This window comes from Thalassophryne amazonica, chromosome 7 (assembly GCF_902500255.1).
Source record: "Thalassophryne amazonica chromosome 7, fThaAma1.1, whole genome shotgun sequence".
NCBI classification, from domain to species: domain Eukaryota; kingdom Metazoa; phylum Chordata; class Actinopteri; order Batrachoidiformes; family Batrachoididae; genus Thalassophryne; species Thalassophryne amazonica.
In genome coordinates, this window is record NC_047109.1 from 91,159,623 (window position 1) to 91,176,112 (window position 16,490).

Consider the following 16,490-nt stretch of genomic DNA (forward strand, 5'->3'; position numbering starts at 1 on the left):
AGTAGTCAGTTTTTTAAAATTATTATAGACGTCTTAAAGCTGTAAAACCACTTTATACACTTTTCTGCATCAGGCATGAACATCTTCTCACTTTTCTCTCGTGTGTAAACACACTCAAAGTTTAAACCTTTGTAGAGAAATAAGACCAACCTGTTTTCAGGCCCAAACATTTGTTTGAGAAATAAAAATAGAACATTTTCCTATAAATATTTATGATGGCTTTTAGAACTAACGAATGTGATTTTAACGATCAACCTACGAGGTTGGACACAAATTATTAATAGTGACTGATCAGTATTTCACAGTTCCTCTGATCGCGCCTGTTCGTCCTGACGCTGCGCCTTATTCCACTGAGTCAAACCTCGCTGCAGGTGTCTTTTTCCGAGTGAAGAACACAGTTATGGGTAGTTGCTGGCGCTCTTATTTCTTCTGGGAGAGAAGATTCTTATAAACAGACACGCAGACCACAATGCACTGTAAAGTAAAAAAAAAAAAAAAAAAAGCATGCAAAATTGGACTAAAAAAATCCGCGAAACTGAGAGGCCGCAAAAGGTGAACCGCGTTATAGCGAGGGACCACTGTATTCTTTTCACATGTGGATATTTGCTAGCTCAATAAGACACGCTTAATTTTTCAGATTTCTTTTTTAAAATGTATTCCTTTATTTTATTGTAACAAACGAATGGAGAAGACAAAACCTGATTGCAGCACGGGCGAAGGGAATGACACTAGTTGTAATTATAAATTCCATTGTCTAAAACGATCACACCACGTGCTGCAAAAGCGGGATTTGTATTAATTATTATGTAGTATAATCAAGAGTGTTATTTAACATATGCATTGATTTGTATAATGGCACTGTTTATCATGTTGATCATTTTCATTTTTATGTGGATTCCAGTGCTGGTTCATTTTGGTGTATAATTTATACCACCTCTCGACCTGGTGTATATTTTCAGCGCACCGTACGCCAACGACCACATTGATAAATGCCAAGTAGCGCAGCCATTTTGGCATACACCCCATATATGCTCAAATATCGCCATACGCAACATTGCTACATGAGGCCCAGTGTGAGCTGAATGATTTGTAACATTTTTCAAAAACTGAATGCGTGGCTGCTACTGAAGCCAGCCTCTCAGACAAGGTTCATATTTTCACAAATTGGTGGTTGTCTAAAAGACAGTATGTGCTGTATTGTATCGATTCAGTGATGTCCTCACAGAAATGCACAATTTGACTTTGAGGACTTGAGGAAAAACTACACAAAAAATGTTTTATTGTTTTTTTCTTTTCATTAAAAACAAAGGATTAAGTGACAAAGCAACAATATTTCAATGTCTTCATGTGAAAGTCTACATTATCTTCTTGGCGAGGACTCTAAAGTACCAATGGTTTAAAAAAAACTGCTACTAAACACGCCTTCTAAAAAGCATTTCTCTATGGGGGGATAAAATACAGAAAGTGAGAGTGGACTACTTTGGGGGCGTAGCAGAAAGGCTTTACAAACATGGATACTGAATGCAACATTTCACATGACATCTGGACTCGGCTCACAGAAACCAGCTTGTGTTGACACGTCACAGAACAAATCACATCAAACATTTCCTACTTTACAAATAAATTAGAGTAAAATGTAAACAAACAACCAACAAAAAAAAAAAAAAAATGGAAGAGCTGCGTTCCCCTTTCACACGGGTGTGACCTCACTGGATGAATGTGTACAAGCAGAGCTGGGTTAGGTTAGGTGCACGGACACTCCTTGTACAAGCACGTGGATGGCTGTAGGCTTATGGAGAACATCAAAACCTGAGATAAACAGACCAACGCTTGGAAATCTTTTTGCACCAAACAAAGTATTCAAAGCAATTCAGATGTCTGCGTCGATTGAAGCACTCCATGTCGCTTCGCAATAACTTCCATAAACTTGGTGGTTTTTGAGATTAGAATGATCAGGCAAGATGTGTAAAAGACCTTGAAATTCAGTACAGCGGCAACTACGAAGAGTCGGTAGATATGAATAACTTAAAACCTCAATTTGTACAAATACTATAAAAAACATTAAGTCTATAAAATACAGAAACATTTCAAAATAGATCAGTTTTTTTTTTTTTTTTCCCCAAGCTTTACAATAATGTGTCGTCTGCTGGTACTGTGCTGGTTGTAATGTTTGTTAGTACCTGAGCAGTGAACAGTGCCAAACTACAATCCAAATTTGACCACGAGCTCTTTGTTCATGTGTAATCGATATGAGGTATGTCATTTCATAAAAACGTCTCTCCTGAATCTGACTGACCCAAGATTTCCTCTGAATGTGGAATCAAAGCTGAAAACTATGAATAAAAGGTGAAACTGCTTTTTTTTAAGAACATAAAATACTAACATAAGTGAAAATCAGTCAATTTGTAAGTGCTGTTTTTAAACTAAAATGTATTTACTAAGTTTTGTGAGCTCAGCAAATACACTATTCAGAGAGCACAGTGCAGCTCCTCTCTCATTAAAAGACCACTGGGAATGAGGAGATATTTCAGTGTGGATATGTGTGCGTGCACGTGGAGCTGGTCACTGAGTGCTGCATTCTGACGCGGGGACACGAGAGCTGACGGATCACAGGAATAAATGAAGGGTGGTGACTCCGTTACAGTGCTGACGCCCCACTGACGTTCTCCTGTAACACACACACGTAATTAAAATAAAAAAAAAGTGCAACATGAAAGTCACAAAATGAAAAAGGACAGAAAAAAAATGAAGGCGCTCATTAAGGACTAGGCCTAAATAATTGAGAGGGACTGTCAATTTTATTCACTTTATACATGCTTCCCTTAGGCAGTATTATTAGACGGCATTGCTTAAATTTTCATTGTTACGCAGATGATACCCAGCTTTATCTATCCATGAAGCCAGAGGACACACACTAATTAGCTAAACTGCAGGATTGTCTTACAGACATAAAGACATGGATGACCTCTAATTTCCTGCTTTTAAACTCAGATAAAACTGAAGTTATTGTACTTGGCCCCACAAATCTTAGAAACATGGTGTCTAACCAGATCCTTACTCTGGATGGCATTACCCTGACCTCTAGTAATACTGTGAGAAATCTTGGAGTCATTTTTGATCAGGATATGTCTTTCAAAGCGCATATTAAACAAATATGTAGGACTGCTTTTTTGCATTTACGCAATATCTCTAAAATTAGGTCTTGTCTCAGAGTGATGCTGAAAAACTAATTCATGCATTTATTTCCTCTAGGCTGGACTATTGTAATTCATTATTATCAGGTTGTCCTAAAAGTTCCCTGAAAAGCCTTCAGTTAATTCAAAATGCTGCAGGTAGAGTACTAACGGGGACTAGAAGGAGAGAGCATATCTCACCCATATTGGCCTCTCTTCATTGGCTTCCTGTTAATTCTAGAATAGAATTTAAAATTCTTCTTCTTTCTTATAAGGTTTTGAATAATCAGGTCCCATCTTATCTTAGGGACCTCAAAGTACCATATCACCCCAATAGAGCGCTTCGCTCTCAGACTGCAGGCTTACTTGTAGTTCCTAGGGTTTGTAAGAGTAGAATGGGAGGCAGAGCCTTCAGCTTTCAGGCTCCTCTCCTGTGGAACCAGCTCCCAATTCGGATCAGGGAGACAGACACCCTCTCTACTTTTAAGATTAGGCTTAAAACTTTCCTTTTTGCTAAAGCTTATAGTTAGGGTTGGATCAGGTGACCCTGAACCATCCCTTAGTTATGCTGCTATAGACTTAGACTGCTGGGGGGTTCCCATGATGCACTGTGTTTCTTTCTCTTTTTGCTCTGTATGCACCACTCTGCATTTAATCATTAGTGATTGATCTCTGCTCCCCTCCACAGCATGTCTTTTTCTTGGTTCTCTCCCTCAGCCCCAACCAGTCCCAGCAGAAGACTGCCCCTCCCTGAGCCTGGTTCTGCTGGAGGTTTCTTCCTGTTAAAAGGGAGTTTTTCCTTCCCACTGTCGCCAAGTGCTTGCTCACAGGGAGTCGTTTTGACCGTTGGGGTTTTTACGTAATTATTGTATGGCCTTGCCTTACAATATAAAGTGCCTTGGGGCAACTGTTTGTTGTGATTTGGCGCTATATAAATAAAATTGATGAAATTGATGATGACTGTGTCCTACTTAGTAAGAATGAGATTTGGGGGAAAATGTCAGTCTAAAGATATCTGCAGCGTTGTGATCCAGAAATTAAAACCAAAAAATCCTACCGATGAAAGATTTGCAAACACACTTCAACTCACCATGTCGTGATGAAGAATACTGAGATGAAGCATTTTATCACCGTTTGTTGAATTTCTAATTACAAACATTACAAGTTAAAGTATAAGATGATGAATGCAGAGCGATATTATCATCATCAGTACTGCTAACGAGGTTTTGTCACGTGTGTTGGTTAGATTAGTATTCAAGTAATCTTGAATACTAATGTGACCATTTCTCCAAGACTCCCAACAGGTTGTACCTGACCTGGAATAAACAGAAACTGGCGCCTTGCCCATTGGGATCCACGGGCCATAGATTGGGTAGTCATAATCCCACAGATGGTATCTTCGCCCCATTGGCTCCTCAGACAAGCACATACACCAAATTGTGAAGAAATTCACATTTTGAGAGACCTGTGTTCACGTTTCGGGAGATACTTTTTCAGTATTCACGGTTTGCGGTTAATTCACAATATGCAGCTGATTGATGTTTTGGAGGTTAACAGGCTAGCCTAAATGTGACTGACTGCACTGACATAAAAAGCAGCTAACTCACAAACTCCCTAATGAAAGGAGATGTTCTGCAATGTATCAATTCACTGAACGCTGTAACACAATCTCTGCCTATAAGTTCTTTAGGCTTCTCCCTTTTTATTTGGTTGCCACGGCAGATCAGATATGGATCTGCATGTTGGTTTGGCACAGGTTTCATGTGGGATGCCCTTCCTGACACAGCTCCACATTACATGGAGAAGGCGTGGCCTTGGACCAGGCCAATGTCTGGGCCATTCTCAAAAATAGCACACTAACCACTAGGCCACCTCTACTGATGGGAAATATCTGCCATTTTGCTTTAGGTGACTTTGCTGTGGTGTTGTTAACTTAGATGTTGAAACTTTGCCTTCTGATTGGTCAGCTGTATTAGGCTAGGTCCACTGTGGACTTTGTACTTATTAGTTTACTAGCCTAGGTTATGTGACATCAACAGCAACAAAACAATCTCTGGATAGGGCTTCAGTGTGCCTCCATAAATTTGAAATCCCCACTGATAGTGACCCACTGCTGGTGTCACAGACCGAACGGTCCACCCCTAAAAAAAAAAAAAAAAATCGGTCCTCCTTTTGCATCTGCGCATGCGTCATTTCGGACCACAGCAGCACGGAGTCTCTTCACCCAAAGCAATCAAATGGATTAATGTGATTATTAACCAGCAGATGATAAAGGTACAACCTCTTAAATCCTTCTAAAGTCAGTTTTAAGCAGAAACTCTGCAAAATTCCATGACACTTCAAAATGACCGACCCTCACTCTGATCGCTTCATCTGTCTTATGATGAAATAATGCTGAATTTATGTGGAAATGATTGTTGTAGAAAAGCTTCAGATATCTGTCGCTGAGATAGATGATGACTGGAGTGCAGTTTGAAGCAGAAGTGAGCGGCTAATCACGCATGCACAGATGCAAAAGGCAGACCGATTTTTTTTTAGGGGGGGGGACCGTTCGGTTGGCGACAGCGGGGCTGTCAATTAAATACCAGTAGTTTAATCAAGACGTGGCACAACTTGTGTGGTGATATTTTGTGGGACGGTCACAGAGGGCGGAGTCAGTTAGGAACCAGAAGTCTGCAAAAAAGGGTGCGTTATTAGAACTAACATTCCTGCTGTAGGTTCAGCCTAGACTAAAAGGGGTTAATTTTTAGGAAATCTAGATCAACAGGTGAAGCCATCAATCTTAAAAACTTTGTCGTGGATGACAAAGCATGTTGTGGCTTGTAGACATATTTTTGTGTGTACTGCACACGTCACATGCGGCTTCTTGACATCCACTGCTATGAAGGTGCCAGGCAGATTTGTACCTTGTCTTGACTAGTTTCAGTCTCTGCAGTTATGACAATTCTCTTCTCCACCCGAGTTTCTGAAGATCCACTTTTCACTACCTGACATAGGTGGAAGATAAATATGTTTTGGTAAAGTAGAAACTAAAAACAAATAGAACAGCCAGGCTGCACTGCTGACCTTTGAGATATGAGTGGTAGTGGTGGTGACTGTGGTGCCACTGCTGGTTTCTGAGGTGATGGTTGTGGAGCTGGACATGGCTGCGTCCTCGTCAGGTCCATCAACTGTCACCTGAGGCAAAAGACAAACCAAACACAGACTCGTTTATTTGGTCACTCGGCTTTAGGTGCACTGCTGGCCTCTTGCTCAATTTGGATTCCCCGTCCTCGTCCTCTCAGACCCACAGCACACGCCACCATGTGGTCTATGCAAGCTGATGTTAACAGAGAGCCAGTTCCTACTCATCTAAGACAGATCTGGGCCAAGCAGGTGCTGAAGCCCCTACCTTTGAAGGCTCATAGGTGAAGGTCTTGGTTGGGACGATGGGGACATCTGTGGTGGAAATGCCACTGGGTAAGGAGTTGGAGACAGCTGTGATGGTGACTGTCTGAGTCTGGACCAGAGGGGGCTGTGGACGGGAGCATAGCTCCATGAGTGGCACCAACCAGACACTGGATACTGCAAAGCAACCATCACACCCATGCACTCCTGTCTCAGCCATTCCCCATTTCTGCGACAGACCTTCATCTCAGAGAATTAGTTCTAAATAATCATGTGGCGCAAGAGAATCACTTGGTTAACTCTCTTTCCACCACCAGCTAACCAAAGAAAAAAGGAGCAGAAAGATGTCAAGCCGTAAATGGGTTGGACAGAAGATGAAGCAAGTTTACTGGAGCAGCCCGCCACCAGAGTTTGGAACATAACACCTTCGTGCAAGCCCTCTGTAATAAATTATGGCCGTGCTATAGATTTGGTTCGCTCATTGTGCTAGCTGTAATGAGAATGCAAAGGGGCGAATGCCCGGAAAATGACACAGACCAAGCAGAAAGACAACCACCCTAAAGAAGTCAACGAACTACCTGGAAGCAGCGTATGACCTGAGGACCATCACTCATGAAATAGCAGGCTGGAGAACTTCCAAATGTCTGTCCAGAGCACTCCAATCTGGGACTTGAAGCTTCTTCCCCCTCCTGCACCGCATCTAAACCTTTACTGAAGCCGTCGTTGCAGAGAGGCACCTGGGCCATCTCCACCTCTGTGATGGATACCACAGAGGTCTCAACAACTACAGCCTCTTCCTGATCACATGTCTCTGCCACAGCAGGGCCATCGTGGGCTTCCACACTGTCAGGATCACTCTGATGGGTCATAACGGGACTGGGTTTTCCTGAAACGTCCCTACTGGCTCTGGTTTCCTTAAGTGTGGCCTTTGTCTCTGAATGATTCCACAGAGGAGTAATGCACAAACTCTAAAAGAGACACATCACAGTCAGTACTTGTTCACTGGGAGATGAACTACGTCATATCATGTGAAACTAGAGCACTGCACTCGTAGAGCGCAAACCTCCGCCAACACTAGTTTCCAATTCCACAAAATTTTTAGCTTGGAAAAGATTTTCAAGGTCAAAGTCCTGTTAGAAGTGACTTTTCATAAGCTAAATTAGATGTGATGTCAGGAGTATGCACTTAGTTCTTGCACTTAGATCAAAGTCTTTTTGTGGTGTTGTCAGGTTGTTGTTTTTTACTTTTTCAGTTTCTGAATTCTTTTTCAGATAATTGTCACAGAACATTGGTAATCTTCGCTATGCACAGACATAAAATTAAAAAGAGAATAATTAAGGTACTTCTGATTTTTCGATATTGAGTGCCAGTCTGCACCTCACTTTCAAATATGAGAGTGATGAGGGCACATTTGATTAAGATATAATGTAAAATATACATTAAATAGGGTTTTCAATGTTAAATTTAAATGGTCACAAAATCTGTAACCTGGATCAAACTTTTGTCAGTCGAGAAAGGATATCATCCTACATAATGCTCTCAAATATTAAAGAAATTTGATGTTTTGACAGAGTTATGAATTTTTGAAAATTTGTTCAATGTTAAATATTTTTCCAATTTTCTGGGATTTTTCCTGACTGACGTATGACCTTAAAAATTGAATCAGGTTTTGCCTATCAGGATATGAATCCTCTGTAAAACTTTCATAGTGATTTATGAAAAATTGTAACTCACAGGCTGTTCACAATCAGACAAACAAACAAACAAACATGGGTGAAATGAAAACAATCTCCACCTGGTAATAAATATGAATGTGAATTAAAAATGAATGACATGTAAGTATACACAGACAGGAGCTTTTCCACCAGAGGAACTACATCTTTCATATAAACCTACCTGGCTTCCAAGTCCTAATCTCACCTGCACCAAGATCCCAAAAGTGATGAGTGGAAATTATCGGAAGGAATAAACACAGCGCTATATTTTGACATACGAGGTCTGTCAATAAAGTATACGTCCTTTTTATTTTTTTCAAAAACTATATGGATTTCATTCATATGTTTTTACGTCAGACATGCTTGAACCCTCGTGCGCATGCGTGAGTTTTTCCACGCCTGTCGGTGACGTCATTCGCCTGTGAGCACTCCTTGTGGGAGGAGTCGTCCAGCCCCTCGTCGGAATTCCTTTGTCTGAGAAGTTGCTGAGAGACTGGCGCTTTGTTTGATCAAAATTTTTCTAAACCTGTGAGACACATCGAAGTGGACACGGTTCGAAAAATTAAGCTGGTTTTCGGTGAAAATCTTAACGGCTGATGAGAGATTTTGAGGTGATACTGTCGCTTTAAGGACTTCCCACGGTGCGAGACGTCGCGCAGCGCTCTCACGCGCTGTTGTCAGCCTGTTTCAAGCTGAAAACCTCCACATTTCAGGCTCTATTGATCCAGGACGTCATGAGAGAACAGAGAAGTTTCAGAAGAAGTCAGTTTCAGCATTTTATCTGGATATTCCACTGTTAAAGGAGATTTATTTAAAGAAAGACGTGCGGGCGGATTGCAGCGTCGGCTCACAGCCGCCGCGACGCTCCGCCACAGGAAAAATACCTCCGTTGGAAGCCTTAAGGATAAGTTGGAACATGTCCACCTGTTAAACAATTTCTCATATACTCACTCCACTGAAAGCCATCAAAAGCCGCCTGGATTTTACAAATGGTTATCAACACGGAGGTGTTTTTCCTGTGCCGCCGCACCGCGCCGGCTGCTTCCCGACGCGCGGACCCGTCCACACGTCTTTCATTACAAAAATCTCCTTTAACAGTGGAATATCCGGATAAAATGCTGAAACCGACTTCTTCTGAAACTTCTCTGTTCTCTCACGACGTCCTGGATCAATAGAGCCTGAAATGTGGAGGTTTTCAGCTTGAAACAGGCTGACGACGGCGCCTGAGAGCGCTGCGCAACGTCTCGCACCGTGGGAAGTCCTTAAAGCGACAGTATCACCTCAAAATCTCTCATCAGCCGTTAAAATTTTCACTGGAAACCAGCTTAAATTTTCGAACCGTGTCCACTTCGATGTGTCTCACAGGTTTAGAAAAAATTTTGATCAAACAAAGCGCCAGTCTCTCAGCAACTTCTCAGACAAAGGAATTCCGACGAGGGGCTGGACGACTCCTCCCACAAGGAGTGCTCACAGGCGAATGACATCACCGACAGGCGTGGAAAAACTCACGCATGCACACGAGGGTTCAAGCATGTCTGACGTAAAAACATATGAATGAAATCCATATAGTTTTTGAAAAAAATAAAAAGGACCTATACTTTATTGACAGCCCTCATATTACACCTGACTAACTTTTATTGTGCGAGTCCCAACTCCTTAGTCTACTAACCCCGAGTATGACCTGCAATGTTTGGATAAAAAAAAAAAAAAGCCCTGGTTCCAAAAGCACAAACCCCCCATTCAGATCAGGTCCCCAGAACAACACAAGTGCCTGCAGTGGAAAAGCACCATGTATCGAGCCACGTTACGATCATGCAGACATTTGAGATTTTTTTTTTTCTTTGACATACATTATGTGGTATATTTAAATGAATAATACTTAATACAACCACATAACTAAAGAGTTCACATCTTAAGATATAAATGTCCAACCATTACTACACCTGCCAACTGAAAGGACAGTCAGTGCTCTGCAGTCAGATATTTGATGTCATAAATTAACTATGACGTCTATTACGGACATTGTAGGTTAAAAAAAATAATATAATAAAAAGCAGGAGAGGTAGGTAATATTTCAAGGAAAAAAAAAATCATAAATTTGCAACAAAGACAACTTTGATATTCTCTGAGATTGTATAGTTGCAAATATGGAAGAAAAGCAACTATAATATTCTGAGTTCACAAAAAAGTGAATGAAAATGAAAAAAGTCAAATTTGTGAGAGAAAAAACAAATTCTCAGAGATTAAACTTACAAGCAAAAACTCAGAAAACAGTGTGACTACACTCCAAATACATACACACACACACAGTCAGAAGCTCGAACAAGGCTGCATATTAATACTGTTAAATGAAATCATGAAAATTCAGTAAGGTATATCATCTATTATACATTCCAAATCTAAGGTGGAACTCTACTAGTGTATACTAAGGTACTCGTAAATATTAAAAAACAAGGACAAAGAAGAAGGGTCAGAGCCACCTAGGTGCCTGGTCATGAGAACCAGGGATGGTTCTCAAGACCATGGTTCTCATGTTATCTGAACGAGAAGGCATCTATGAGGGTTTTTTTTTTTTTTTAAACAGAAATCTACGACGGCGTATTAGGGCCATTCAAAGACAAGAAAAAAAAAATGGAGATTAAATTTTTGAGTTTAAAGTCACAAATATACGAGGATAAACATGCAAACTGACAAGAAATAACACGCAAATTTATGAGATTAAAAACATGCAAATATGTGAGAAAAAAGCAGCAAATTTGTGAGAAAAATTTAGTAAATTTGCCAGATTAAACACGCAAATTTTTGAGATAAACATGCAAATCTGTGAGGAAAAACATAGCAAATTTGCTAGAAGTAAATATACAATTTTATTATTTATTAATTTTACAGCTGGTCTGCTCTGTGTCAGCCTGATCCCATCAGATCTCAGAAGCTAAGCAGATCAGGATCTGGTTAGTACTTGGATGGGAGCTGTGTGTGTTTCTCCAGGTAAAACTGGAGGGCATCCGGCATCCGTAAAACTTGTGCCAATTACCAGTGCGGATCTGGCTGTATCTGCTGTGGCGACCCTGAACAATATCGGGAGCAGCCAAATGAACACCGCCATTATTTATTAATTTAGTTACAATTTTATGGCTAAAAAAAAGGTGCGTTTTATTTGTAAGACTAGGCGGAAACGGAAATGACACTAAGGGAAGTTGGTTTGTTTTGGATAGCATTACAGCTCATGCCTGTCAGAGCGCAAAGTGAGTGGATTCGGGGGGGTGGGGTGGGGGGGACTGAACGCATATGCACGCACACACGCAAACACACACACACAGCAATAGGATTCACGAGGAGATGGTAAAAAATAAAATAAACGTTCATAAGGCACACTAACAGGTGTTGCTACTTACTATCACTGTTGTATAAATAAACTATATTTCATACGGAGTCTTATAGCAGTGCAAATTGTAGCAACTTACTCCCTCATCTCTGGTGAATCCTGTTGCTGTCTGCTGGCCATTAGCTTAGCGGGGAAATTAGTGCAGAAAATCCACTATGTTGATAGTGCAGTTTATCTGCAAGGGAGGGAAATTCAACACGTTGAGACTATGGCCTGCTTCCGTAGACATGTCCATAAAAATCATAGAGGGATATTCTTTGCAAACTTAATCCCCATTACTACAATGGATGATGTTGAAATTGAGGATGGCCCAATGGTTGTTCCAGCAATAGCAAAGATTTCGTGTCTGTTACCTGCAACGCGCGTGGAATGTCTCAAACATAAACCTACTTCTAGGCATCTTATATATGCTACTCTGGAACCACCCCTAAATTCAAACAGTTCAACTGTCAATTCCACTGAGGTCCTTAGTCTTGGTCTCATTAACATAAGATCACTATCCTCAAAACCATTGTTGATTAATGATCTAATTATTGATCATCACTTAGATATGATTGGGTTATGTGAAACCTGGCTTAAACCTACAGCTGTCCTCCCCATAAATGAGGCCTGCCCACCAGCATATACATTTAGTCACGTCCCTCGTAATGTGAAGCAAGGCGGGGGTGTTGCTCTTATTTATAAATCTACATTTAGCTTATTAGCTGTTGAGGATCACAAATATAACTCGTTTGAGCATCCTGATTCTCTGCTCTGCTCAGGATATTATGCACTGCCAAGGTCAGAAGAATAAAAATCAGCCGTATTGCTTTGTCACTGTATATAGGCCTCCTGGCCCATATTCTGAATTCTTAGATAAATTTGGTGCATTCATCTCTAACTTGTCAACTAGTGCAGATAGCATTCTGATTATTGGTGACTTACATTCATATAAATAAGCCTTCTGATGCCCTCTGCAAATCATTTATGGAAATTGTGGATGCATTAGGATTTCGGCAATGCATTTGGCAGTCGACGCACATTAGTGGAAATAACCTGGATTTGGTTTTCGCACGTGGTATTGCTGTCACGAATATTGACATCATGCCTCTTACATCAATAGTCTCTGATCACTCACTTATTAACTTTACAGTGTCGCTGCTGTGTTTAGTGGAACAACAACCTTATATATCACTACGGCGATGCATCAACTCCTCAACTAAGCCTGAATTTGAAGCTAAACTGCCTGATCTCTTAGCCTTACATTTGGCAAATACCCAATCAGTAGACAGTCTTGTGGATAGTTAATCTCAGTGCTCAAAACTACACTCCACATGACTGCGCCACCTGTGTTAAAACCGCGCTCCCCCAAAACACAGTCACCTTGGTTCAGTGATTACCTGCATGACCTCAAGCATAAGGCTAGAGGTCTAGAACGGAAATGGCGTCGTTCAAAACTAGACGTTTTCCACCTTGCGTGGCGTGATGCTTTCTTAGACTATAAGCATGCATTACTGGCTACAAAGCGAACCTATTACTCTGATTTGATCAACAAAAACAAGCATAACTCAAAGTTCTTGTTCGATACGGTGGCAACACTTATTCATGGACAACCACCTGTAGTTCACTCTCCTTTGACAGCACAAGATTTCCTGGATTACTTTGAGAAGAAAATTGAAGACATTAGGTTAAACATATCCCAGCATGCCCTAACCCAGCCACTACGGCCTGCTATAGAGGTGGGCGCCATTACTGAGATATTACCTAGATTTACAGAATTTGATAGTATCTCAGTAGGCATGCTGACGAAACTCGCAATGTCAACAAAAAGCACAACCTGTTTATTTGATCCTATACCAACAAAACTGTTTAAGGACTTGTGGCACACTCTTGGGCCGACTGTGCTGGAAATTAATCGTTCCTTTAACTTCTGGATCTGTTCCTAAATGTTTCAAATCTGCAGTGATTAAACCATTACTTAAGAAACCTAATCTTGATTCTAGTGTACTGAAAAACTATCAGCCGATATCAAATCTATCATTTTTCTCTAAAATTCTGGAAAAAGTGGTGTCACGGCAGCTCGTGGACTATCTTATTGAGAATAATCTCTTTGAGCCACTGCAGTCTGCTTTTAGAAAATATCATTCCACAGAGACGGCTCTCACTAAAGTGGCGAATGATCTTCTGCTTACGATGGATTCGGAAACCACTACGGTTCTGGTGCTGTTAGATCTCAGTGCTGCATTTGATACCGTGGATCATCATATTCTACTTGATAGGCTGGAAAATCACTTTGGGATTACTGGGAGTGCCCTTGCATGGCTGACGTCATACTTGACCAGTCGTTCTCACTGTGTTTTGTACACTAACGCTACCTTGGGGTAATTTTTGATCCTACATTGTCCTTTGACCTCCACATTGGAAATATTAAGACAACTGCTTTTTTCCACCTGCGAAATATAGCGAAGATTCGTCCCATCCTGTCTATGGCGGATGCTGAGACCCTGATCCATGCGTTTATCTCTTCTAGACTGGACTACTGCATGGGTTAAAGCAATAAATTTTCAACCAACTGAAATTTTTTCCTGGCAAAAATCAATGCCAGCAATTCCCTAAAATGTGGTGTAGTGGGGGCACACACTCTTTTTTGCTCAATAAATACAATAAACACATTATGCAGTATACAAATCTATTCTAAACAGCCTCTAAGGAGAGACAGACAAAGCATAAAAAGAATGCAAAACCTGAACATAAAGGTACATAAAAGGGTGGTGGTGGTGGGGGGTGCAGTCTTGATTCTGGGGGGTCTGGGGGGTGCTCCCCCAGAATACTTTTTAAAGACCAAGTCAAAGTTTGTGTATTCTGGTGAATTTTAACAGGTATGAAGCCCTCTGAAACAAATAAAACTCACTTCAGTAAAAACACAGTATTGATTATGGGGGGACTGGGGGTTCTCCCCCAGAAATTTTTTAAAAGAGCAAGTTAAATTTTGTATGTTCTGGTGAATTTTAATGGGTATGAAGCCCTCTGAAACAAAGAAAACTCACTTCAAACTATGGGGGTCTGGGGGATCTCCCACAGAATTTTTTTTTTAAAAAGAGCAAGTCAAATTTTGCATATTCTGGTGAATTTTAATGAGTATGAAGCCCCCCGAAACAAATAAAAGTCACTTCAATCTGTGAAGTAAAAACACACTATTGATCATGGGGGGTCTGGGGGTGCTCCCCCAGAAATTTTTTAAAAGAGCAAGTCAAATTTTGTATATTCTGGTGAATTTTTAATGGGAATGAAGTCCTCTGAAACAACGAAAACTCACTTCAAACTGTCAAGTAAAAATTCTTTGTCTTCTTAGTATTTTGATCTGTTCTAATCCGGTGAATGCACCAAATGGGTGCTGAGTTGCTGGCTGTACAGTCAATAAAATACAAAATTAGGGCCTAAAGTAACTGACAACATTGTTCTGCTGTGCACAAAGTAACACTGTCACCAGTTTTGAAAACGCATGCACAATGAGAAACTTAAAACTGGCTTATTCACATTTAATCTGTAAAATGCTCTCACTCGTAATACAAACTAGGGCTGCAACTAATGATTATTTTAGTAAACAATTAATCTTTTTTTTTTTGGGGGGGGGGGTTTACTTAGATGTGAGTTTTGTCATTATTTCTTGAAGTGAGTTATTATTAAAAGGCCTTTATCACGCAACATCAACGGTTGAGCTTGTAATAAAGTTATGATGTTATATTCTCGTCAAAAAGAGTCCACAAAAGTATTTTAAAGGCCTGACTAAAGTGTAATATGTGATCTTTAAGTTATTTTTATGAAAAAGACACAAATGTGCAGTTTACTGCATTTTATTTTTTTCTTGTGTAAAAACACAGCTTAGATGTGGTTTGACCGAAACAAATTGTCATTAAACTTAAATAAAACAGGGATGAAGTGGAGGTGTAAGAGTCACTAGGTGTTCACAGTTAACAGTTATTTATTTGTGTTCATTGTTATTTGGGTTTACCTTTTCTGTTGTGTTTTGTTATATCAGGTTGTTTTTGTCTGTCGTCTGTTTTTGTTGTCTGTTTTTGTCTTTTGTCTGTCGTCTAAAATTGTATTGTAGCAATATTAGTTATTACTTTTGTTGTTGTTGGTATTATTATTATTATTATTAATAATATATAAATAAAACAATTACAATTTGTAATACATTTGACTCTTTTACGACAACAAACACTAAGCCATTAATTATTTATTATACAAAAAACATGCACACAAACTGTGCTGAGATGCGAACAGCTTAATGCTAACTTTAACACTGAAAGCGCCGTAGACATGCTAACGCGTTAGCATTGGTCCCGTTTTTTAAGTTATAAAATACATCTATCAACTGTTTTAGAAGGCCATAACAGGTTGGTTTAATATAAAAAAGGTAAATATTACTCACAGACATATGCTCTTTAGGGTTTTAGCGGGGGAAAATTAAAATAAAGCGAAACCATCAAAACAGTGAGTTGGATCAATGCTTCATTGGTTCAAACCAAAGCCACGCCCTACTCTACTTGGGGAAGGTCTGCCAGAGTGGAGAGGAGTGAAAATTCACACAGTCCCTTCCTCCGCAGTCCACGCTGTCATTGCTGTTGCTTTGATTAGCGTAGAATGGGATGCTGCTTTGACAGTGAGACTATCATATTTCGGCCCCAAAACACGCATGACACCACATGTGCACACGTATGTGTGGTTAAATTTTCCAAATGACGTAAATCCGTCGTGGTGATGGAGAACTTTAACCCTGATCCATGTGTTTATCTCTTCTAGATTGGACTACTGCAATGTTCTATTTTCTGGTTTACCACAGTCTAG

General features: G+C 40.2%; 1 protein-coding gene across 1 annotated transcript in view; it reads right to left on the reverse strand.

Annotated features, from left to right (window-relative positions):
• Positions 1 to 1,257: 1,257 nt before the first annotated feature.
• The window catches only part of LOC117514535, an 83,522-nt gene continuing 68,289 nt past the window's right edge, over positions 1,258 to 16,490 (reverse strand). The window contains exons 30-34 of the mRNA XM_034175045.1: positions 7,139 to 7,528; positions 6,565 to 6,687; positions 6,240 to 6,350; positions 6,080 to 6,160; positions 1,258 to 2,668 (exon numbers count right to left, since the gene is read on the reverse strand). Coding sequence (XP_034030936.1) covers positions 2,639 to 2,668; positions 6,080 to 6,160; positions 6,240 to 6,350; positions 6,565 to 6,687; positions 7,139 to 7,528 — 735 coding nt within the window. The 3' untranslated portion in view covers positions 1,258 to 2,638. The remainder of the gene's footprint in view (positions 2,669 to 6,079; positions 6,161 to 6,239; positions 6,351 to 6,564; positions 6,688 to 7,138; positions 7,529 to 16,490) is intronic.